At 31.3% G+C, this 24,313-nt stretch overlaps 1 protein-coding gene across 7 annotated transcripts in view; it reads right to left on the reverse strand.

Moving 5' to 3' along the window:
- The window catches only part of LOC122503420 (RNA binding protein fox-1 homolog 2), a 411,323-nt gene that overhangs the window by 9,039 nt on the left and 377,971 nt on the right, over positions 1–24,313 (reverse strand). For all 7 annotated transcript variants that reach the window (XM_043613948.1, XM_043613951.1, XM_043613952.1 and 4 more), the window contains one exon: positions 18,966–19,135. In XM_043613948.1, coding sequence (XP_043469883.1) covers positions 18,966–19,135 — 170 coding nt within the window. The remainder of the gene's footprint in view (positions 1–18,965; positions 19,136–24,313) is intronic.

The following is a 24,313-nucleotide window of genomic DNA, read 5'->3' on the forward strand; positions in this document are numbered from 1 at the left end:
ACAATAGGGTGGTCCAAAAAACTAAAAGTCAGAATTTTTTTGCTCTCACCCCCCAGAATTGAAATTTGTAGGAAAAAAAATACCCCTGTTTTTTTTCTTCATAATAAAATAATATTAACCCGTGCCTCAAAGCCCCTCAATTTTCTTATGTATTTTAAATGAGAAGAAAAACATTTTTCGTAAATTTAATATAAAATCTAGAGAAAATTTTTTTTCACTCAGTTAAGGATGTTTTTCTTGTAGAGTATTTAAGGAATAAAATCCTTTTACATATTTAACAAATTTTTTATTTTCTATATTTTTTTTTATTTTTGAAAAATTCTCAAAAAAGCAAAAAACGGTAATTTATTATTTTTTATTCGTTATTATAATTTTTTCTCATTGATTGTAATACAATGGTTTTATGAATTTAATATTTGATAGATTCATAAAAGCCAATTGATTACAATAGATGAGAAAAAATGATAATAAGTAATAAAAAATAATATACACCGAAAAAAATGCCTAGGACCCGTATACCAGGAATTGACTAGGTTTCCTAGTTACGAGAGGAGCCAACTATAGAATCCTGGTCAAAGTAATAAGATTCAAGCATAGTTAAAGTGACCAGGAAAATTAGTCGATGTAATCAGGAAAAAATAGTCAAATTGACTAGGAGAATAATATTAGATTTACACTGTGTATCATAATTATTTGAAATTGCTAATCAAATTCTTATTATCAAATAAAAGAGAAAAAGTAATTAAAAGAAAAAAGGGGTAAAGAAAAAAATTAATTATTGTATTTGAACATAAATATGTTTAATATGTTTGACTTTGTATTTATATTCCTTGGAATTAATTTAAACTTATGAAATAAATATTTGACGCAGGGGGGACGCGAACACCTGAACCTAACGAATACGCACTTTGAAACCCGGAACGATAACCACTACACTAAACACGACTGGTTATTTTAATTTTTTAATAGACACTAGATTTTCGAGTCAAAATACAATACTTAATCAGATGATGTTTTACACATTTCAAGTACACAATTTTATACACTTGTCAAAAACTATTTATTTTTAACTATTTATGCCATTTAAATGGAAATAAATTTAAATACACAAATTATTGCAAAGGTAAATTTTCAAACACACTGCGCGATTAAAATAGTAAAAATGTTGTCACCACGTGCGTAAAAATTTCGACGATTTATATTGAAACCTAACCAAAAAAGTCTGAAAGAATTGACTAATATAATTAAATAGTTTACTTTCTAAAACATGGACTATCTATATTTCCAGAGGCTCCGAGAAACCAGCAATTTTGATGTACGTAAGAACTCCATTTTATGTACAAAAAATAGACGCGAGTAATGATAAAAAATCGTTTTACGAAATCACGATAAATGACGCGAAAGATATAGAGGTAAACACTGTCAGAACAGAAGCAGACGCGTGCGCATTATGGAAATAGGCAAAATTACTAAAATCCTAGTCTGTTTGACTAGGATTTGCAGGGTTGTTGTTGCCAGGCTTGAATTTGTGGAATCAACCTAGCGATCCTAACCATAATGATTAGGAATCTTTATTACTTTTACTAGATTAAGATTAACTATAGGGTCATAGTTAATAATACCATCGAGATTTTTTTCGGTGTATTACCGTTTTTTGAGAATTTTTCAAAACTAAAAAAAAAATAAAAAATATGTTAAATATGTAAAAGGATATTATTCCTTAAACACTCTAGAAGAAAAGCATCCTTAACCGAGTGAAAAAAAAATTTCTCTAGATTTTATATTAAATTTACGAAAAGTGGTTTTTTTCTCATTTAAAATACATAAGAAATTTGACAGGCTTTGAGGCACGGGTTAATATTATTTTATTATGAAGAAAAAAAACAGTGGTATTTTTTTTCCTACAAACTTCTATCCTGGGGGGTGAGAGCAAAAAAATTCCGACTTTTTCTTTCTTAACGTATTTTTGGACCACCCTATTATACAATCTTATTTATTTTAATTAATTACTAAATTATTATTATTATTGTTTATAATTATTTAAATTTATATTTTATGTCACACTGTTGAGAATTATACACTAAACACTTAGAACTAAGACGTAAAAATATCGCACGCACGGGGGATCGAACCCTAGACCTCGAGGACGCAAGTCGAATACACTAACCACACAGCCACGCAAGCTTGAAAGTGATTTTACTTAAACTTCCTTTTGAAATATAGGAAGGATATATAAGGCATTTTACGTGAAATGTCCTAAGTTGAAATTTCAACTTCTTGAAAAAAATTGAAACTCGAGGAATTTGTTGTTCTATCAAGTAGAAATGTGACCCAAAAAATATTTTTGATTTTTTCGAAAAATTGGAGGGGGTAGAGGGGGGTCAATTTGACCAATTTTGCCAACATCGGCTACTTTGTGAATTTTTTCTGAACATACTTGTAATGGGAAAAATTTTTTAGAATATGTTTCTGAAAGGTTTTTTCGTCCTCTTTCCAATGGTGTATTTTATTTTTTAATATTTTAAAAATTTACCCTAATTTTTGACGATTTATATTTAATTTTCAATTACCCAAAAATCGGTCCGTTTTTTTGAAAATAAATTATTGCAAACGAAAGCTGAGGTTTTTTCCTATCGGCATGTAAATTTTCAGAATGCCCTTTTTTTTGTTTTTGAGTTATTGAATTTCAAAGAATAAATTGCGGCGCGCAGCGTCCCGGGCGCCTCGTCTCACGCCGGTTGCCACGCGGCTCAGTGCAACCGCGACGCAGCGCGCCGCAATTTATTCTTTAAAATTCAATAACTCAAAAACAAAAAAGGGCATTCTGAAAATTTACATGCCGATAGGAAAAAACCTCAGCTTTCGTTTGCAATAATTTATTTTCAAAAAAAACGGACCGATTTTTGGGTAATTGAAAATTAAATATAAATCATCAAAAATTAGGGTAAATTTTTAAACTATTAAAAAATAAAATACACCATTGGAAAGAGGACGAAAAAACCTTTCAGAAACATATTCTAAAAAATTGTTCCCATTACAAGTATGTTCAGAAAAAATTCACAAAGTAGCCGATGTTGGCAAAATTGGTCAAATTGACCCCCCTCTACCCCCTCCAATTTTTCGAAAAAATCAAAAATATTTTTTGGGTCACATTTCTACTTGATAGAACAACAAATTCCTCGAGTTTCAATTTTTTTCAAGAAGTTGAAATTTCAACTTAGGACATTTCACGTAAAATGCCTCATATACATACAGTGCTATAATAATGAATTCACTGTATATTATATTTATTTAAATAAAAATTATTATAAATATATGTTTTATATATTTATATACATTTTAACAAGACGTTATATATTAATTAATAGCTTGACATGGGCGAATTTCCCTTTTTTACGGGTAGGGGAATTCTAGTCAAATTTTTGTTTCACAAAAAAAATAATGTGAAACCCTTAAAAGTGCAGATTGAATTTTTACTAGGGGATGGGAGGCTACTTAACCCTTATTGGGACTCGTAACCCTCTAGTAAAGTGGAGAAGTCGGTGTGGTCGAACTCCGGACTATAGCAAGTGGAGAACGCCGGAGAACTACGTGGGGAACCAATGCAACCCTCTGAATTGCATTGTGCAGTCACTGCTGCAGCGAAAGCCTTAGCTTGTCGAACCTTATCATGGTCGGCGAGCGAGATAGGGGGAAGGTGCGTATGGGCCAGAGAGGCGGACAGTGGGGGCCATAGTACTGCAGGCGGCGGGGGGAGTTGATTCGGTAAGTGGCACCGTGTCGGTCGAGAGCAATGAGCTGGCACCGTAGGTAGGAGAGATTTGGCAGGCAGGCGGTGGGGAACCCAGGGCGGCTGGAGAATGACTTCCTTCTTTCCTTCTCCTTCTGGCTGCTGGTCGAGGCTCGTAGCATGGAAGATGGGAAATGTTTATAAGGAGAAAAATTAAGCTAGCTTGTGTGATATCAAGTTTGCTTTCATTTAAATCTCAATCAAACTACATTCGACTTCTCTGTGCAATGAGAGGTCTGACAATAGTTCTCACAGTACATCGTTCGGTGATCCGCTTATATGTCGACGGTGAGCGAAGTCACATTCGCACAAACCGTACACGCGCACCACACAACATTTCTTGTAAATATATATTGAAATTGAGTAGCTTTACCGGTAAGTGGCCGAGAACAGGCGCCACCTACGGTGAAAATACCGTAAGGTCGCTCATTTTCCAGGATGGATCAAAAGATAATAATGAGAAGAAAATTCCCTCATGTCAAGCTATAGCATAAAAATATGATAATAATTATTAATTTAATTATCTAGGGGAGAGGGCCCCAAGGTGGTCAGGGCCCTAAAGTGGTCACCCTGAGAAAATTTTTGTATATTAGTTAGTATCTTCGAATGTTTTTTGTTATTGTTATTATTTGAGAAGACAAAGATTTTAGTAAAGTTTTGAGGTAGATAGTCGAATGAGTCTCTTTGTAACGTGAACGTCGTAAAATTTCTGTTTTTAAATGATCGAGAAATTTTTTTCTCAGGGTGTTAAAATCATCGAAATTAACCATTTTAAATTAGTAAAAATCGTTATAATTATCTTTATATATCGTACAATAATATTCCAAATGAATATAATTAATATTGTGCTTTAAAAATTTTTTTCATTCACTTTTAAAAAATTGTGTCTTGGCCCTAAGGTGGACACTTTTTTGGCCCCAAGGTGGTCACTTTTGATTTTTTATGAAAATGTGTTTATGCGCTATATTTATCAACATTTATCACTGTGAATGTGAATTTTATCAATTTTTAAGTTTTATGATGAATAATAATAAAATAGAATTATTTTCAAAACTTTACTTGTCTAATACATACACAAAAAGTATCATTTTTGACGAAAGGACAAAGTGCAAAAAAAATATGTACACGGAGAAAAATGGAAAAATGATTTATGCAGTCAGTGTAGTACTCCTTCATAGAATAATATGTGACAGGTACACACTATAGTATTAGAAGTTTCATAGCTGAACAGTTTGGGACTCAACACAAGTTATCCCATTCATCAGCTTAAACAAGACTGTTTATATAGTCTAAGAGGGTATAAGAGTATAAAAAATTGGAATGAGAAATTACTTTCTCATGTAATTGTTAAAAGAACGCGGCAGTGTACGAAACACAAGTCAATAATAGAAGCGAATATTGAACAACTAGTACTCAGTCCAGTTCTTTCGAAAAATGAACGCCGTGCACATAAAGTAGATACCTATACTCGAAACCCACAAGTTATTCTCTCTCTCTCTCTCACACTAATGGTCGTTCACTTATCTTACCGTTTCACTTACTCTTACTACTCTCAACTATTATGCAGTGCAGTTAAGTTCATTAAATTATTAAATATTGCTTTAAGAATAAATAATTGTACATTTCATTCAAGGTCAATTCACTATTTTGTACACGAAAAAAAAGAATAATCAAATTTACCATGAGGAGTGTCAAACTTGAAAAAGGTTAAGAAAAAATTAATGTTTTTTATTTATTTATTATTAAATTCTAATAACCGTATCAAATTTAAACTAGTTGACAATATTATTTATTCAATATTATGAATATTGTTGATATCCATACTTACATTAATTACAAAGTAAATTTCACGCATGATCTAATTTATTTCATTGGTAAGGGATGTTTCTTAAATAGGAAATTTCCCCCATCGATTGCGTAGCCGAGAGGCTTAATGTAAAAGCGTGCGATTTATAAAAATTATGCGTATATTTACAGTTGGGTCCCCATACTGTTACATTTCCAGAATTTTCTCACTCCTCCTGACTCAGCTCTGTTATGTGCTCAAAGTATGCTTACTGCGCACCTTTCAGGAACGTAAATATATACACCTCAAGTTTGGCCTAGAAGTATATGCCCCCTTTTCTTTGGGCTTAAGAATACGGCCCTGAAAATTGGTGACGTAACGTGACGTCACCTAACACTTTTGAATTTGGAGGTTATGCAAAAACATAACACTACTGAGGACATAACAGTTTGGAATCTAACAGTATGGGGACCTGACTGTAGTTGTATGGTTAGGTAGGTGTTCAATTCCGTATGATTGTAAGATTTTCCGATGCATTTAGTTGTTAATTGTAAGTATGAAGATGTGGGAAGAATAAAACTTGTGAATTAATGAATATGAATATATAAAGAGTGCATATAACATATTTTTCTTTTTTTTAATGATTGGTTATTGTTTCTTTTTATATAAAATTGACGAAGTGAATACAAGGAAACACTCGTTTCGCGTCGCGTCGGCCATTTATTGACAGGTTCCGCGCCTGCGTCCCCTTATTGTGAAAATTTCGAAGTAGGGGACTGAGTCCAGTTTCTCTACTATGCACACTGCAGCGCGCCTTATAATCTTCGTCTGCGTTTCAATGCTCTTTACAGTGACATTTGGAACTAAGGCCCTTTATACACTTTACGCAATACCCTAAGATGCTTGATGGAAATGAATTAATGTACTTTTACTGGACTGAGTCCTGTTTTTTCAATATTGACTCCCAGTTTTTCAAACTCCATTTTTCTCCGTGTACACTGGGGTCAAAAAGTTTCAGTACATTTGTACTGATTACTGTTAAGTGCTCGCTTCACTTAAAATTCAAATATTTTTGTAAAAATATATGTAAGAGCTATCAAAGTAGAATCATTTTAAAGTTCAATAAATTTAGAGTCAAATAGGATAAGATATATAACCAATTTAATAGTGTAAAAATTAAAAAAATAATTCTTTAAAGTTAGAGATTTTTTGTGAAAATTGCGATTTTTAAATCTGGAATTCAAGCGTAAGCCAATTGATGAAAATTTTTTTTTAAGTTTTGATAGTTGCACAATAAAAAGTACAAATTTCATTCTTTAATTCTAGACCAAAATCATTCACATATATTAAGGGGGGAACCTCCTTTAGACGATCGAAAAATGCATCATTTTTGGGATCTTTTTTCTCGGGTAAAATAATTCCAAACGTTTTGTAATTTATATGGTGCTTTAATACATGTCTTGAGAGTCTAAAAAAATTTTTGGAGAAAAAACAAAACATTTTTAGTATGGAAATATACACAGCGTCCATGGCACCTCATTTTATCTGTGAACATTCTAGCGCTCTGAATTTTTTTCTAAAACAAAGAAACCAACGTTTTTTTTAAACTTTAGGATAATACCTTCTATATGACAGTTCGATTTTTTTAAAAAAATTTCGAGAATTGATTTTTTTACCCACTTTTAAGTTAAAAGTGATTTTTCGTGCATAAAAATTGTCTTTAAAATTCCAAAAAAATATGAAAAAATTTTTTTTTCAAGAAACACTAAATGTCATATTGAAGATTATTTAATTATCTTTAAAATGATGTATCATAAAGCCCGATTGGTTCAAAAGGGCGTTCTCAATCGTGTTCACAAAATTAAAAAATGGTGTTTCGAGAAAAATGCGTTTGAAGTTTTTTTTAAAAAAGTGACTTGAATGTCAAACAAATGAAAGAAGGGTTGTCACATAGAAATTACAAATTATACTGACAGTGGTACTTTGAATGAAAGAAGAAGGCATATTGAATGCTAAAACAGAAAAAATTCTGGACTCTGGTAAACATTTCACCAGACGACACATGAAAAAAAAATAGTTAAAAATTTTGTAACTTCTTCAATAATACAGAAATCGACTTAAAATTTGATGGGTATATTCTTGAATAGTTGTAGAATTAACAAAAATGTGTATAAAATATCTCAAGTGACATAGAATTTAATTAATTGAGTGATTCCAATTTTTTGTTTCCCATTTCCATTACTATGGATCACCCAGGAAGGAAGAGTAAGGAGACCGAACTCTGTGTAGAAAGCGCTTTAAAAATCTCAGAGAAATATGCACGAAAAGTGCCAGGCTCACTGCGTTCTAGTCGACCTTCAATTAAGTTGATCATGCGCATAAGCTGTGTTGTGTCTCTGTTTCTCGTAAAAATTGTGCGAGTGAGATGTAAGATCTAATGTTTACATTTAGCTGGTCTTAGTGAGATACATACATATACAATACATTTCGTTTTAATAATTATTTATTTATTTTATTTAAAAAATGTCGTGTTGTCTGCCAGGATGTAAAGAAAGAAAAAGAGTCTAAAAACATTAGTCTCTTCTATCCTTCTACGGTATGTAAATATACTCTAGTTATAAACACAATTCTTCTTAACCATTTTCGCAAAATTTTTCCCTTTTCATAAATATATTATTAAATTTTATTATTTTGAAAATCTAAATAATATCACAATTGCAAATAAATAAATTTGCTTTTAAAATTAACACTTTTTAAACTATATAATATTTACCTTGACATAACCACACTTTAGTTCAGTGCGCATGATCGACTTAATTGGTGATCAACTAGAACACAGTGAGTCTGGCACTTTTCGTGCATATTTCTCAGACATTTGTAGAAGCAGAGTTCGGTCTCCTTACTCTTCCTTCCTGGGATCACCCAACCATAGATCTTTTGCTGCTCCAACAATATACAGCCAGCCATAGAATATGGATGCAGCAACCTTACCCGTGTAGAAATTGCCCTACTAGGGCCATAGTAAGGAATGAAACGCCGCGCCCGATCAGGGCCAGATCGGGGCGACAAGAAAATGTGGATTTCCTGATCAGGGCCACATCGGGCGCGGCGTTTCATTCCCTAATAGGTCGGCCCTATCCGGCCCTGATCAGGGCCCCAGCGAAATTTCTACACGGGTAACTATGGATATCCCGTATTTTTCAATATAATATGGCTGTGATATCCATGTATCTGGATGTGTCAACTATTCCTTTTTCTCCGTGTAGCGTTAGAAATTACTAGTTTTTTCTATATTTTGCATTTTTTGTAACTAAAGCACTCAAGTATAAGAAAACTAAAAATTAATTATTTAAACATTATTTAAACAATTTATTTTGTTAATTTTTCAATTTACTGTACTGAACTAGAAATTCCTTAGTTTTTCTCAATTGTGAAATTTTTTATAATTTAAACACTTAAGTATAGGGGAGGATGGGGCAAGGATAGTTAGGTAAGACCTTTTCGGATCTAGCGGCCAAACTTGATTATGTATCTGCAAATAAAAAGTATTTTTGGAAAGCCTGGTTATTTGGCTATAATTTTGCTGTACATTATTTTACTGTAGACTCAAACCCCTACGAGATATAAATGAAAAAGTAAACAAAAATTTTTAACTATCCTTGCCCCAGTACCGGGGCAATGGCACGACAATGGAATTAATAAAAATACGCAGTGTTTTTCTAGTGTTTTTACTTGAATATAACAAAAATATGTAGTATTTACTAATTTCTTTTGGGGATTTGAGAAGTGACATGTTTTTTCTTTGACTTCCTGATAAGTTTAATATAAATAGTCCACGTTTTCTAGTCTATTCATATCCGTTTATACATTGTCGTGCTCCCGTTAACCCCTTCACTGTTTGGAAAAATATTCATTTTAGTGCCCCAAAATGTCCATCAAAATCTTTTAAATTGTTATATTACTTAAAAATAATAAACAATTATTTATTTATTACTTTTTCTAGTATCATTGATACCTATAGTATGTGAATAATGATATAAAAGAATTTATTTTATAATTTAAATAACAAATTTCTATTTTTTGCTAAAACTTTCACGACCCAACGTTGGGTCGCAAACAGTCTGGGCCATCTTTTTTCACGACCCAACGTTGGGTCGCAAACAGGCAACGGGTTAAGATTTGTGAAGACACATATATTTGAATAATTATCAGTAAATATATTGATTTAATGGAAAATTGCAGTGATGGAAATTGTAGCTTTTGGGTTAAACTATAAGAATATTAATTGAATAATTAAAGACAGTTCTATTTTTATGAGCATCAGCAAATTAAAGTTTGGAACTCAGAGGTTAGGACACACTGAACTGATACTTTTTAGCTCTTTAATGTTATTTTACACTAAATTTATAAAAAAAATTATAGTTTTTATATTGTGTAATAGTTAAGGGATGTTTAAATAATATTTTCGTCTATTGTTTATAATTCAATGATTACATGTTTAGAAGTTATAAAGCAAAGACATGAAAATGCCTATACTTTATCAGGGTGGCCGCAAGATTGACTTTATCAATTTCCCTGACATTTCCCTGACATTTTACTGACATAACAACGAATTTCCCTGACAAAAATTTTTTTGTTTAGATCAAAAAATGTATTGCATGACCGTGTTAATTTCTTTAATTGCCCTGAAAAAAAAATTTTTCCTGACATTTCTCTGACTTTACTGACAAAAAATTTTTTTTCCTGACATTTCCCTTCTTCTTTAATTGCCCTGACAACAAAATTTTTCCTGACATTTCCCTGACTTTACTGACAAAATATTTTTTTCCTGACATTTCCCTGACTTTACTGACAAAATATTTTTTTTCCTGACATTTCCCTGACTTTACTGACATGTGGCCACCCTGTTTATGGGGAATCACCCATATGTGACTGTCCACGAGAAAACGCGGCTTCGTTCCCAAACGTGAATTTTACACGGCGAGCGATTGAAGTACTACAATTGAAGTTAACTACGCTTGACATACCCATCTTTAAAACGATATATTGTCGAAAGTAATTGATATTTTTAACTTTTGACTTTTGCATTTGAAAAAGCAACATAAAATCTGTCAATTACCATAAAAAACTCAAAATTGATTTTTTGGACCTAAGCCGTGTTTTGTCGTAGACAGTCACATATGCGATGTGGAAGTTTAGAACGCCAAAACCTCATTTTGTTACGTCTTAATGACAAAACATATTCCAAATAATTTATATATTTAATTTGTCCGGCATCGGTGATTCGTACCTGATTTATTCACAGAGTCGAAACACTCTGATTTCAAGGGACAGGTTTTAAGAAAGAGTAACTGTTTAATTGAAGTTATATTATTAAAGTTTTTATTTGAATCCTTTACAACTAGAGTGAGAGAGAAAGAGTAGATCCAAATGTCATGTCTTCAGGGATACTGAAACAAATACGGACTTTGTAGAATCAATCAAGAATTTAGATGGGGACGAATGTGAAAGTATTAGTTACTTACCTATAAGGCTGGAGTCCCATGACAGCGTTTTGCGTTTTGTAACTAGGCCATGAGTGTGAGAGAGATACAGATATAGGTTTTCTCTATTTGCACTCATTGCCTAGTTACAAAACGCAACGCAAAACGCTACCATGGGACTCCAGCCTAAGAATTATTATTAGAGACGTAGACCCCACAGGTGATACCTCGTACAGTGTGAAGTCGAAGAAGTGACGTTGTCTAACGTAGACAGAGAAGGCAATAGATTCTCCTTGAAATGTTTTCGGGACAGCCAAAGTGAAAGGTCCGGAGTGCAGGTGCCAAATTATTGATTTGACGTTGAAGTCGAAATAATGCAGTCCTCGGAAAAATAGAGATGAGTCTCGCAGTAGAAATTATCTCGTTGACTGAACTTGACTTAGACGAGACTTGAAGAATACACTTGGTACTTGAAGAGATTTTTAGACTTGGAGACGAAGAATAAACTCGACGACAATATACAACTTATTAACTTGGTCGCGGTTTCTGGATTGATACGAAGATAGCGGGTTTCTGCTTCGAGGGTGACTTCTTAACTTGGTGGCGATTTCTGGACTAAGATGCAAAGTGGTGATTTGCGTCTAGTTAAGTTGGAGGCTGTTCCTGGACTGAAGAATTCGGCAAGGGTGACTTCTTATATACTTTTTCGTTTGGCGCCAAACCACCCACAATTTTATTGTTCCTGGGTCAATGCGATAACACGTGTAAAGGGGAGAACCAATCGGAAATTAGAAAGATAGACATGACCATATTTGGCATCAGAGGAAGGCTCCTTCGGATTAATATATGCGTAGATTGGTCACTGTTTAGATACTTCAGTGACCTTACAGAAGGGTGACAATCGTGGATGAACATATATAGAAAAGTCTGTCCAAGATGACACACATATGAAAATCGATATGTCTGGGGTACAAGAAAAAAGGGAAGGATTCAAATTCTAATTTTACAAAATAGTATTTTACAAATATTAAATACGTCGCGATGACGTGACAATTTCGAGAAAAATGGAATTAAAGATTGTGATACCAATTGATGGTGATATCTCTGGTTCTTCTGGGAAATTATCCAGATAAGAATTGTTTCTAGTCCAGAGCACCTTAAAGATAAAAAACCAATAGGTTTAAAATTTTTAAAACCACCCCCCTCCATTTTGAAAAATACGAAAATTCGCCAAAATGGGCCCTTTTCAATTATCTGAGAAATAAATGAGTGAAATTTTTTCTTATTCAATATATAAGTTAGTTTTACCGAAACAGACTATGTCCAAAAATTTCCGGCACGTAGGTAAATAAAAAAAAAAAACTAAAAAAACTGTTTTTCATGTACAAAAAAAAATGTTGTAGAAATATAATGACGTTTTTTTATTGAAATACGAAGTTTTAAAAAATAATAAACTTGGGATTTATTTCGCTTAAGGTGTCAACTTCAATATTCCAATGTAATAAAGAATTTTAAATCTTACATAAATTTATTATAAACAATAAATTTTTGTTGTGAATGTCATGTGTATACAGTGTGTGTTATCGGCATGTCCACGGATCATGATCCGGATCACTCAGTAACCAATCAAATCATGATCCTTGAGCATGCCGAAAATCCCAGTAATTGGAGCAATCGCAGTAATTGGCGCGTTTACCCTATATGTAGAGATTTCTAGCGCGTCAGGTTAAAGAGAAAAAATACTGAAAACCCTTTAAAACACGATTTTTGGAGTCTTCACCCCACTTTTCTTAAAATCCTGACGTGATGGGCAATTTTAGGACACAGGATCTTGTTCAGTGGAGAAAACTACATAAGAAACCTCTGCGATATCAAAAATAAAAAAAAATCGAATTTTGCAGGCCTGTGTAACTAACCGGGGAAAAGATTTGCCTGGAAAACCGGGAATTAGCCTGGAATTTTTTTTCTAACTTTTAGTGGCCACCCTAAGTCTAATATGATTAATTTGACGAAATATTGAAATTTTCACTTCTACGACTACAAAAACATAGACTCTAACATCAATATCTCTGGTACTTGTAGGAAGTTATTCAGATAAGAATTGTTTACAGTCTAGGGCACCTTAAACATGAAAAATCATGAGGTGTTAATTTTTTTTCCCCTCCATTTTGAAAATACAAAATAATTTTAAAAGGACCGACAAAATGGGCCCTTTTATAAAAAGGAGGTTTTTTTTAATTATAAACCATTTTTTACATGGTTAACGATTGGGTATAATTTTATTGTGTTATTTGAAGAAAAAGAATTGAAATTAAACTTATTTAAAATTTTTTAACAATCTCTATGAAAAAAAATTTCACGAAATATCGAATTTTTCATTTCTATGACTACAAAAACGTTTATTCCGGTTTTTCTGTATTGTATAGATATAAGTATGCAATTTAATGATTATTTAATTAATTTAATTATAACTAATAACAATTAGTTTATTTTTTTATTTATACATAAAGGGATATTTATGAATTCGCTATTGGTCACGATTTAATTTAAAAAAAGGTAGAAATCATTAAATAATGATGTTATTTATTAATAATTGAACTTATCATAAAAATTAGTTAAAAATGATCTCAAATATGCTATGAGTAGTTTTTCCAGGGTTTTGGGAGAGGGAAGAATTGTGTAAGTAATATTTTAATTGTGATACATATTTTAATTGTAATTGTGTCAAGCAGTATTTAATAAAGTTCTAGGAACACCTGCTTTCCCCCTTTTGCAAATGAACTCTGCTTTCATCCTATTACATCCTTAAAAACCCTCAGTTTTAAGGATGTAAGCAGGTCTAAAAGTTCGACTCGGGCTCCTTCTCGCGTGTGATCATCTCTCACGTGCAAAGCGCGCATAGAAATAAGGGCGGGCAGATTTTTTATTTGAATTTACTAAAACTAAATACTTATTTATTTGATGGTCGTAAAGAGAAAGCAAAATAGTCATTTAATAAACATCTCCTATCTCAGTGCAAAAATTTTTTAATTCTGTCAGGCGCTGTATTATAAGTTAAAAAAATATTAATTTAATTGTAAATTTAAAGTGGTATTTAGGGTTGAGGCATATAATTCATGGTATAATACAGTATTTTACGTATAATACTGTATTATACATATGTATTTTACTGTAGAAAACCTCGACTTTTCCACATTTACCCATCTCTGGTGTGAGGGCTATTGCACACATAACGCAGCTAGGCACACACATCACAAACTAGAGTAGAGGAATTAAGTCCTCGAGACTTTTGTTTTTAACACCAGATCATTAAGCAATATCACATTTCTTGAATTTATTGTATCAATTTCAATTGACTAAATTTACCCTAACTTTCATTACATAAAGCTGAAGTTTAGTAAGTTTCTGGTGAGGAAACTGGTTAGGCTCTTGGATTTTAAGTGTCCTACATTACACTCAGTTCAAAAATTTAAAATTTTCGGGAATTTAGTTATTCGGGGAAACGGTTTCGGAAAAAAGGTATTCGGGATTTTAGATATTCGGAAAATTAGACTTTCGGGAAAATGACCGGTAACCGATTATAAGTATAGGTTCACCGTCCTTCAAATAAAATTGGTCCACTTGTTTACTTGCAAATGAATTCAGGGTTAATTCCACCAGCCTCAATTAAAAGTTAATTAAAGCCATTTTAACGGCTCATGATTGGTTGATTGAGGATTTAAACATTGTCAACTAAACATGTTTTCTTAAATAGAATTTCTAAATTTTTGACCGTATAAAATTAAATTTTTTTGTACTTTTTTCTTTCTTCATGAAAAGCAAATCTAAAAATCAATCTGTTGCAAATTGAATTTTGCAAAAAACTAATGTTTTGGAGAGAGTAATTTTGTGCTTATAAACAATTAAATTTATTAGCAACAATTTTGAGCTTTAACAATTTGGGATAAACGCTATTAGATTAGATATATGTATTTTTATGCAAATTTTCAAAAAAAGTTGATTCAGCACTAAAGGAGTCAGAAATAATTTTTTTATCAAAGAAATTCTGATAATTGGTTCTTCGATAACTTATTATTTTTCTACAAAGAATTTGCATACCATTCAACAAGCGATTTGCTAATGAAAAATCAAGTGAAAGTGGAGTTTACAGTTTACTTCACAACCCAGTAAAAAAAAACTAATTCAAATGAATTGAAACGAATTAACATTTTTGGTAGGCTCCAATTCGTATTTGTCACAAAGCGGGATTCACTCAAGCTCTTTGTATATTCAATTGAATTTAATTCAATATGTACCAATTTGTCCAAACGAATTCGCATTCGAAAGAAATGGCCAAGGAATGCATTGAATTCGTGCTAACGAATTGAAAAAAATTAAAGGCTCAAAACTTGTCCAGTGAATTGGTACGGATAGAAGGTTCGGAAGTTCAATACAGTTTCACGAATTCAGGAAAATTGCATCATGGCTCCAATTCGTATTTGTCACAAAGCGGGATTCACGAAAGCTCTTTGTGAATTCTTTTTAATTCATTTCAATTAGTTTTCGTTTACTGGGAAGTAAACAAACTTTGAATAACAACTTTTTTTCTAAAATGTACCTTTAACATTGTTTATAACGCGCAGCCCGATAAATTTAAAGTCAAATTTTAATTTAAATAAATAAATTTAAACTCTACCACCCCAAACTACATGAATCTACACTCAGGTATCAATTTTGGCACAAAAAATACAGGGCGACTGCACTAATTCTGCTAAAATTTCTCCACTGATAAGAACACATTGTTACTTTAGGTTACAAAAAAGAGTAGAGGAAAGCAACGACGTTTATAACTTTTAAAAACATACTCGGATTGGAAATAATTATAATCCAGTGAGAAATGAAAGGTCTAACCGACGATGTCGGTTAACCGGGTCTAAGAGGTCTAAAAAGACCCATTTAGACGTCGGTTAGACATCTCTCATTTCACACTGGGAATACATTATCAATCAGCAGTAACGTCTACAATTTTGTTATAGCCAGTGAAAACTTTTTCGGTAAGGTAATATCCAATTTTGATAAAAAGTTTGTAAAAAGTAATAGCTTAATTATTTGTATTTAGATCGCGTTAATGTAAATAGTTTGTATTACTTTTGTATAGTTTTAACAATGAAGTAGTATATGGAGAGTCAACGACGTACATATACAGTGTGCCCAGGCCTGAGTGTGCCAATTTCATTTACCTAAAATACAGGCTTTTTAACTTTCACGCAGATAATAGTGCCGCTCACGGAGTAATAATAGTGCCGCTATAACGGAGAAAAAGGAAACTAAATGTCGTCTGCTACTGTCAGCTGTGCGATGTGTTTATAGAAATTAAATATTTTTAAAGCTGAAAAGTTTTTCAGTGTTTACATAAATTATTTAAATATTTAAAAGAACAAACCCTTGGTTTAAAGAAAGAATTTATGTCCTTTCTTGATTGAAAGAGGAGAAATGCATTTGTCCACTATGCATGTGGAAGGCATGCTTCAAAAATCACAATTTTTTAAAATCATTTTATATCGAACCACTTTTATAACGTACTTGAGTCTTCTTATACTACTCCATGGTTTTAACATTTTCTTAACATGCATAGAAAAACAGGCTTAGGAGGAAATTAACATCTTGTTACTTTCTGGGCACACAAAGTTTGTAAAGCTGGTGAAAATCTTTACGTTTGCCACAGTAAATTACCCTACTTGTAGCGCAAAAAAAAATTGATCATGTTCATGAATTTTTTTGAGAAAAACCACAAATTTGTTATAGTAATACAATTTACTCTCTTCAAATACACGACTCAAACTAAAAATTCTTAAAAATTTTTTTTTTAATATTCAAAAGTAAAGGTGTGATGCGCGATCTTGTCAAGGTCTTCATAAAAAATATCGTTTGCGGTAACCACAATTATAAGGAGCAGATTCATCAGAAACACAAAATTCAAACGAATTTAGATATAATACCCCCTTAAATAATAGGTTTGTTCTCGGTGCCTACACTTTATTACACTTTAACACCTAACCTGCACCTGCTCTAGAGGTGGTGTAAAAGTGTACACTAGTGCTGGCAACGAGAACAGACCTAATACCAATTAATTTTTTTAATTTCATAATAAAAATATTGTAAATTAATAGTAGTCTTAATTTTAAAGTATTTGCTATAATTCTATAGCAAATTTTTATAGGAAAATATAAATTTTCCTTTTCGGGGGTGAGGAGAAAAGTAACATATACAGAGGTCGCGAAAAAAAACTTGAAAAAACTGATTTTTGTTTCTTTCCTCCTAGCTCCTAGTGATTCTAATTAAGTCATGAATAGATCATCTGATCTGGACACGTGGTACAATTATTCGGGTTAGTGGAATATCATACTTATTCGGAAAACAGCAAAAACATACCTATTTAGAAAAAGAAGAACATACTTCTTCAGAATGTAAAGGAAAAAGAAATGAATTCGGAATTAACTTTTTCTGTCAAATTTTAAGTTGCACTTTTATTTAAAAGTTTTAGAAATACGTCCAAGAAGTATTAATTATAGATAAAGGAAAATAAATGAAAACGTTGGATTTCGAAACGTTGAAGTAAACAAATTTTTTAAAAATTAATTATCCGACTGTTTTTGTTTATTTTCTTTCATCTATAACTAATATTTTGATTTTATAATTTAAGAAGTATTATTGATATGAAATTATGTAATGATATTAGTTTTTGTTGACAAAGGATTTGATCACCGGACGGATTTCGGGTACTTAAAGATCAGTCCCATGTCAGCGTAAAAACGGAAAATTAGCCACTAACAATTTCCGATTCAATGGAAATCATTAAAATAGAAAATGCTTATTGGTTGAACGTTTTCCTTTTCACGCTGACATGGGACTGTATACCTTTAGTTTAGCAGTTAATCCTAATAGTGAGGGGCGTGAAGCGCCTTCTAGTTATCAAAACAGTATTTATGTGATGGACCGTTTTAAACTTTGATTTAAAGTAGAGGTGTAGTCATTAATGAGTCGATAGTTAAATCTTCGAAAGAGCAGCATCGCTTCAGGCGCAAAAGATGTTCAGGAAACTAGGTTTTTAAGGCGAAGAAATACGTAGGATAGCGAAGAATGTTACTTCGTCATAGACGTACCTAAGATCATGCATATCTCCTTCTAGGAATTTCGTCAGGGCTAGTAGCCCAAATGTTCCTGACTCCACCCTGACGAGATAGACGTAAGGGATAGCAGTACAGATAGTGTGCGCCGTGGCTACTCTTTACGCGACTAGCGAGCTGGACGCACTGTAGTATATATATAGATGTACTCTATGAATGAAATATAAATGAATTTAATTTCTCGCGTTAGATATTAAATGCTATCGTTTCAATTATAATACTACAGATAATTTGAAATCTGACTGAAAATGTTAAGTTTCGAATTAGTACGTTTTTGGCTCTTATTCTGAATAATCATGTACTTGCCTCCTTTCTGAATAGGTATGTTCTTGCTTTCTTTTTTTTCTTTGCTTTTTTTTCTTTCTTTTTTTAACGAGCAGATGGTCTAGTTAACATCTTATTATCGGAAGGATAGTTGAAATATCACCTTACTAGAACCACCATCTTCTTAGCAAGTTCCTTACTCACAATTTAAAAAAATGTTAAGATGAAAAACAAAAAAGGCTAAAGGAGCATTCAGAAATCTGAAACCTGCCTGGCTGCAGGTTGCCATGATAACGTACAAGAGTAAGAGAGTCAGTGAATTAAAATTTACACTTTCTCCTGTACTTTTGCTGCTGTTGCCTGCGCAGGAAGAGCAGTTCTTCTTCTTAGATGACTTTAGGCATAACCAAGCAGGCAAGTTGCAGAGGTCTGAATGTTCCATTATTCTGAAAAGATAAGTTGAGGTTATAACTTACCCAGCAACTGCTGCGTATCCAGCAACTGGTTGTGCTGCAGCCGCAGCTGCTCCATATGCAGCTCGTGCAGCTACTGCTGTGTATGTCGCTGCCGCAGCGTAGCTGGCCTGCTGAGCTGTTGATAGTGGTGTCTTCAAGAGAGGTGATGCTGCAGCTGCTGCTGCCGCGGCCTGAAACAACCACAACCAGCCATGCAAGCTCAAGCAAGCTTAAAGTACTAATCGCACCAGTACTGTGGTTGTCGAATAGTACTCTTTACGCGCAAAAAGGTACTGATAAAAAGGTACATACTGCGTGATACTATTCTCAACTACAATATTTCACTTTACCAATAGCCACTGCCAGAACATACCAGGAAGAAACCCCGTTACATCAAAATTTTACAATAGTTACTGAAAAGTTTTTCACTTTTTATGCTGCTTCTACAACAACTTTCTTTTTCTTGGTTCGTGTCTACACTAATTAATTATGAATAGTAAAATAATTATTAAGTAATTATTTATTAGATTTAATTAATTACTTTTTTAATTAATTAGTGAAACAAAAATATCTCTCATCTGAAAATTGTTGGGCGCGCATCGCTTTGACAGTGCGTTCTGTTTGTGTCGACATGACCAAGAAAAAGAAAGTAGTTGTAGAAGAAGCTTTATTAGGGTTTCGTGGCCAAGGGCCGAAACCCTTATTAAGAGAATCTGGTTACTATAGCAACTGTTGCTATGAAAATGGTTACTATAGCTATTAATTCGTATTAAGTATTCAAAGTAAAAATTCTAAATTTTCTATCATATTAATATTTAGTATTTTTATTATTTTTTTTTATCCTTTTAGACCATGAAACCCTAAAATTAATTATTACAGTTCTTTCTTAATAAAAAAGTCAATTTTTTAATATAGAATTAACAGATTTAAAATAAATGAAAGAAATGCATATTAAAAATATAAAATTTTAAATATGAAAATGGTAATAAGAAAAAAAATAATACATTTTTTGACGATTTTCATAGTAAAAAAAAGTTTTCTTTTAGAGACATTTTCCATTTTAACGTATGATGAGAGAGGGTTCTTCCGCTGTCTGAATCTAGCCTAGGAATACATGGAGCAGGTAAAAAGTTGATAAAATTTAAGGCGAAACGACGACGATCAGTAAAGAGAACGAGTGCTCCGTAAATATGGTGAAAATATCATGCATATAGAGACATTTGATTATAGAAAGAGGTGCAGGTATATAATTCTTTGAACTTAGAAAAGTAGAATTTTTTAGACAAAATCAAATGCAAGAACAAAAAGTACAAAGGTATTAGGTACAAGAAAAATATAGTTTAAGACATAAAAAATTTTGATTACGATGTGCACATAATTATTAAACTTAATATTTTTGTATTGGATGGTCTGTTATATATTTTTTTTAATTCATTAAGTTTTGATGCACTTTTCCTATACCTAATATTACAAAGTTTTAAAATAATGATTGAAATAATGATTAAAACCAAAATCCAGTTTAATTTTCATAAACAAGCAAAAATTTTCATTTCAAGTTTGTTAGTTTTAATTATTTTTTAATTATTTAAATAGTATATTAAGCAACAAGGGAACAAAGGCAGCCATTTGTTTCCGTGTTACTTACAATATGTTTTACTCCTAATGCACAAAAGTGTCGATTCCAGATAGCAGAACACAGGGAGTAAAAGACTTTCTCATGTTCGACTTGTATGAACATGGCGTTCATTTTCATACGGTCGAGCATTTCATTCATTCACGGAAAGGCCTACAGGTTCAGGCCCATGTCAGAGTAAAACGGGAAACGGAAAACGAACAACCAATAAGAATTTTCAATTAGAATGATTACCATTGAATCGGAAGTTGTTATTAGCTAAACGTTTTCTATTTCCCGTTTTTACGCTGACATAGGACTGGCCCTCAAGCACAACTGCTTTCCGTGCATTGGTCTCCCTGTTGTCAGCTATCTAAAAATGCCATTAAGCAGGACAATAAAATTTTAACGAATCTCAGAACCAAGAACTGTATAGTAGTTTTCCGATAGTTTTTGACGTTCTGAATTCGAATCTGACTTCAAAATTGTCCCAACATGTCAAGGTTTAGAGACATTCTAACCTAAAAGTATACAAAACGTGTTTTTTAAAGTTCTTTAAGTCATGTAACGTCAAAAATAAACTTCTTTCCAAAAGTGCGTAGTTTCATCTAAAAGTACAATAGTACTTTCTTTAAATATTTCTCCTTTAAAAAGTCTTTTAAAACTTAAAAAACTCTTTATCTGGTTTGGCAAATAGGCCAGTCGGTGAGTGCAAAAACTGCCCAAAAATACAAACAGCAAAGTCTCAACGGTTTCTGGTAGTTTGGGGGCTCCTTGCAAGAGCCCCACAGTTTGCTCTCGATTTCCGGGTGCGAAGAACAGTGTAAACAATCCCCAAAGTTTGGAAACCATGGTTTTTCGATGCTCGTTGCTTCCGGTTAAGTTTTAGGGGAAAAAGTTGTTATTGAAAGTTATAGAGCTTGGAAATACCTTTCAAATGATGGGTCATACGTTAAAAAAGGTTAATTAGTTTAGTTGCAAATGAATTAAAAAAGGGTGTGTTTTTTTGTCATAAACAAATGGAATTACTCAGCCAATTTTCACTTTATCAATTAGCTATAAACGGCATATAATTCCATTTGTTTCCACAAAACTTTTTAAAACAAAGTCCGACCTAACTTGAAGGGGGGGGGGAGTTCAAATTCGCAAAAATGGTCTTAACTTCGTTAATTATTGACAGATTTTAATCTTTTTTTTTAATTTCATGTATTTTTTTATGCTGAATCCAAATATGAATTTATATATTTTTTTAATAAAATATTTTTTGTAGAAATAAAAATTTTTTTTTAACACCAAATTTTTATTATTATTTATTATATTTAACAAAAAATTTTCTTTGTACATCTTATTTTATTCAATTTAAAATAATGTTATTTAAAAAAAAACTGAAATTATTTACCAATAAGCGTGTAGCATCGAGTTTAAGCGCTGTAGTGGCAAAATAATTATTTTTAATGGGTTAAAGTAATTTTATTAACTTTTTTTTTAAATAAGAACAAAGGTGTGTCATAAAAGAAACAATATTATATTTTTTATTAAATACTATTTACAATAAACATATTTTTAATTATCCATACACTCATCATTCATTTTAACATTATCATTATGATTAAAAATATGTTTATTGTAAATAGTATTTAATAAAAAATATAATATTGTTTCTTTTATGACACACCTTTGTTCTTATTTAAAAAAAAAAGTTAATAAAATTACTTTAACCCATTAAAAATAATTATTTTGCCACTACAACGCTTAAACTTGATGCTACACGCTTATTGGTAAATAATTTCAGTTTTTTTTTTAAATAACATTATTTTAAATTGAATAAAATAAGATGTACAAAGAATATTTTTTGTTAAATATAATAAATAATAATAAAAATTTGGTGTTAAAAAAAAATTTTTATTTCTACAAAAAATATTTTATTTAAAAAATATATAAATTCATATTTGGATTCAGCATAAAAAAATACATGAAATTAAAAAAAAAAGATTAAAATCGGTCAATAATTAACGAAATTACGACCATTTTTGCGAATTTGAACGGCTGAATTCAGTTTTGTGGCGGGCGAGAATCAAGCGCCACCGAGTTCCCCCACTCCACCGTCCGAAAGTTGAAAAAGGATGCATGTACTTTTACATGATATAAATGAAAAATAAAAGCACAAAACGTTAAGTTCAATTTTTTTTCATAAAATACATGTTTTTAACTAAAAGTCGTGCGAGTTTCAATAAAAAATATTAAGTAATAATTAACTTGTCAGGAATTTTTTTAAAAAAAAGTTAACTCCCCCCTCCCCCTTCAAGTTAGGTCGGATTTTTTTTTAAACAGTTTTGTGGAAACAAATGGAATTATATGCCGTTTATAGCTAATTGATAAAGTGAAAATTGGCTAGATTATTGTCCATATGATTGTTAATAATGATAGTAATTATTAAATATAAAATAATTTTTTATCAAAATCGACATAGATTACTTAAATAAATATAAATATGTCTGAAAAAAAAAATTTTGTTTATAAAAAAGAACTAAAGTTATCTATTTGTTAATTAACATTGTTTGCAACAATTTAAATAAATTGTATTATACATTATTATTTGTCTGGTGGTCATGCTGGACTAATTAAAATTGATTCCAATCATCTGCAATGAAAAAATAAAAAAGTAAACATGATTTTTTCTAAAAATATTGTAAATTGTTAACTTTGAGTAACAAAAAAATATAAACAATTTAAAATTCAAAAATTGGTTTAGAGGGATCTCTTAGAAATTTTATCCCCTTTAATTTAAGACCAAGCCCATGAAAATCCGATAAAATTTGTAGGTTGCAGACAATTTTTAACGTCATATAAAGCCCTACACGGCTGCAGTTTTTAATTAATAACTTTTTTTCTAATTGAGGCTCATTTTTTTTCGAAACGGTTTTTCACTCAGAGACATTTAAGGAATAGAATACAATTTTAATGTTTTTGTTAGGACGTGAAAAAAATATTTGTTTATTAACATTTTATAAACAAATTATATAAAAAATTATAAAAAATAAAAAAACAAAAAATATATTCAAATAGTGCAATTCAAGACGAAAAAAACTCATATTTTAATTTTAAAATCCGTCAACTAGAACTCGAGAAAAAAATTTGTTAATTTAGCAGTACTAAAAAATTCAATTGTTAATAACTTTTACAAAAAATTTTTTTTTGGCTTAATATTTTCAGGGATTCTTCTTAACCATATTAAGAGTAAAAAAACTATTTTGGTTCAAATAGAAAACTTTTTAGTTTTAGGTGATCCGTTTGAGAAATTCTGACCCAAAGTCATTCGCGACATATTTCGCTCACCGTTATAAACAAATAAACGCCATTTGGACAAATATGGACCTAACTAATTTTTTATTTTTGCAAAATGAACTTGAATCTATATAGATTCGATACATTTTTGAAAAAAGTTGCTAGCTAGCGCAGAACATGGTAATTTTTTAAATTGTTTATTAAAAACAATTAATTTTTCATTAAAAAATAAAAATTTTTCTTCGTTTTTTTTTAATTTTAAAGTTTATATTTTTCTATATAAAATATCAAATGGGCATTGAAATTCAATAATAGCAATCACAGATATAAATTTTTTTCAAAAATTTTACTCAAAAACTAATTTGTTTATAACTTTTTATAACAATTGAATTTTAAAAAAATATTTATAGCTAATGTTTCTCTAATATAGTAGTATAGAAATATAACATTAAATCCAAATTTCATTACATGA

This window comes from Leptopilina heterotoma, unplaced genomic scaffold (genome assembly GCF_015476425.1).
Source record: "Leptopilina heterotoma isolate Lh14 unplaced genomic scaffold, ASM1547642v1 Lhet_260, whole genome shotgun sequence".
NCBI classification, from domain to species: domain Eukaryota; kingdom Metazoa; phylum Arthropoda; class Insecta; order Hymenoptera; family Figitidae; genus Leptopilina; species Leptopilina heterotoma.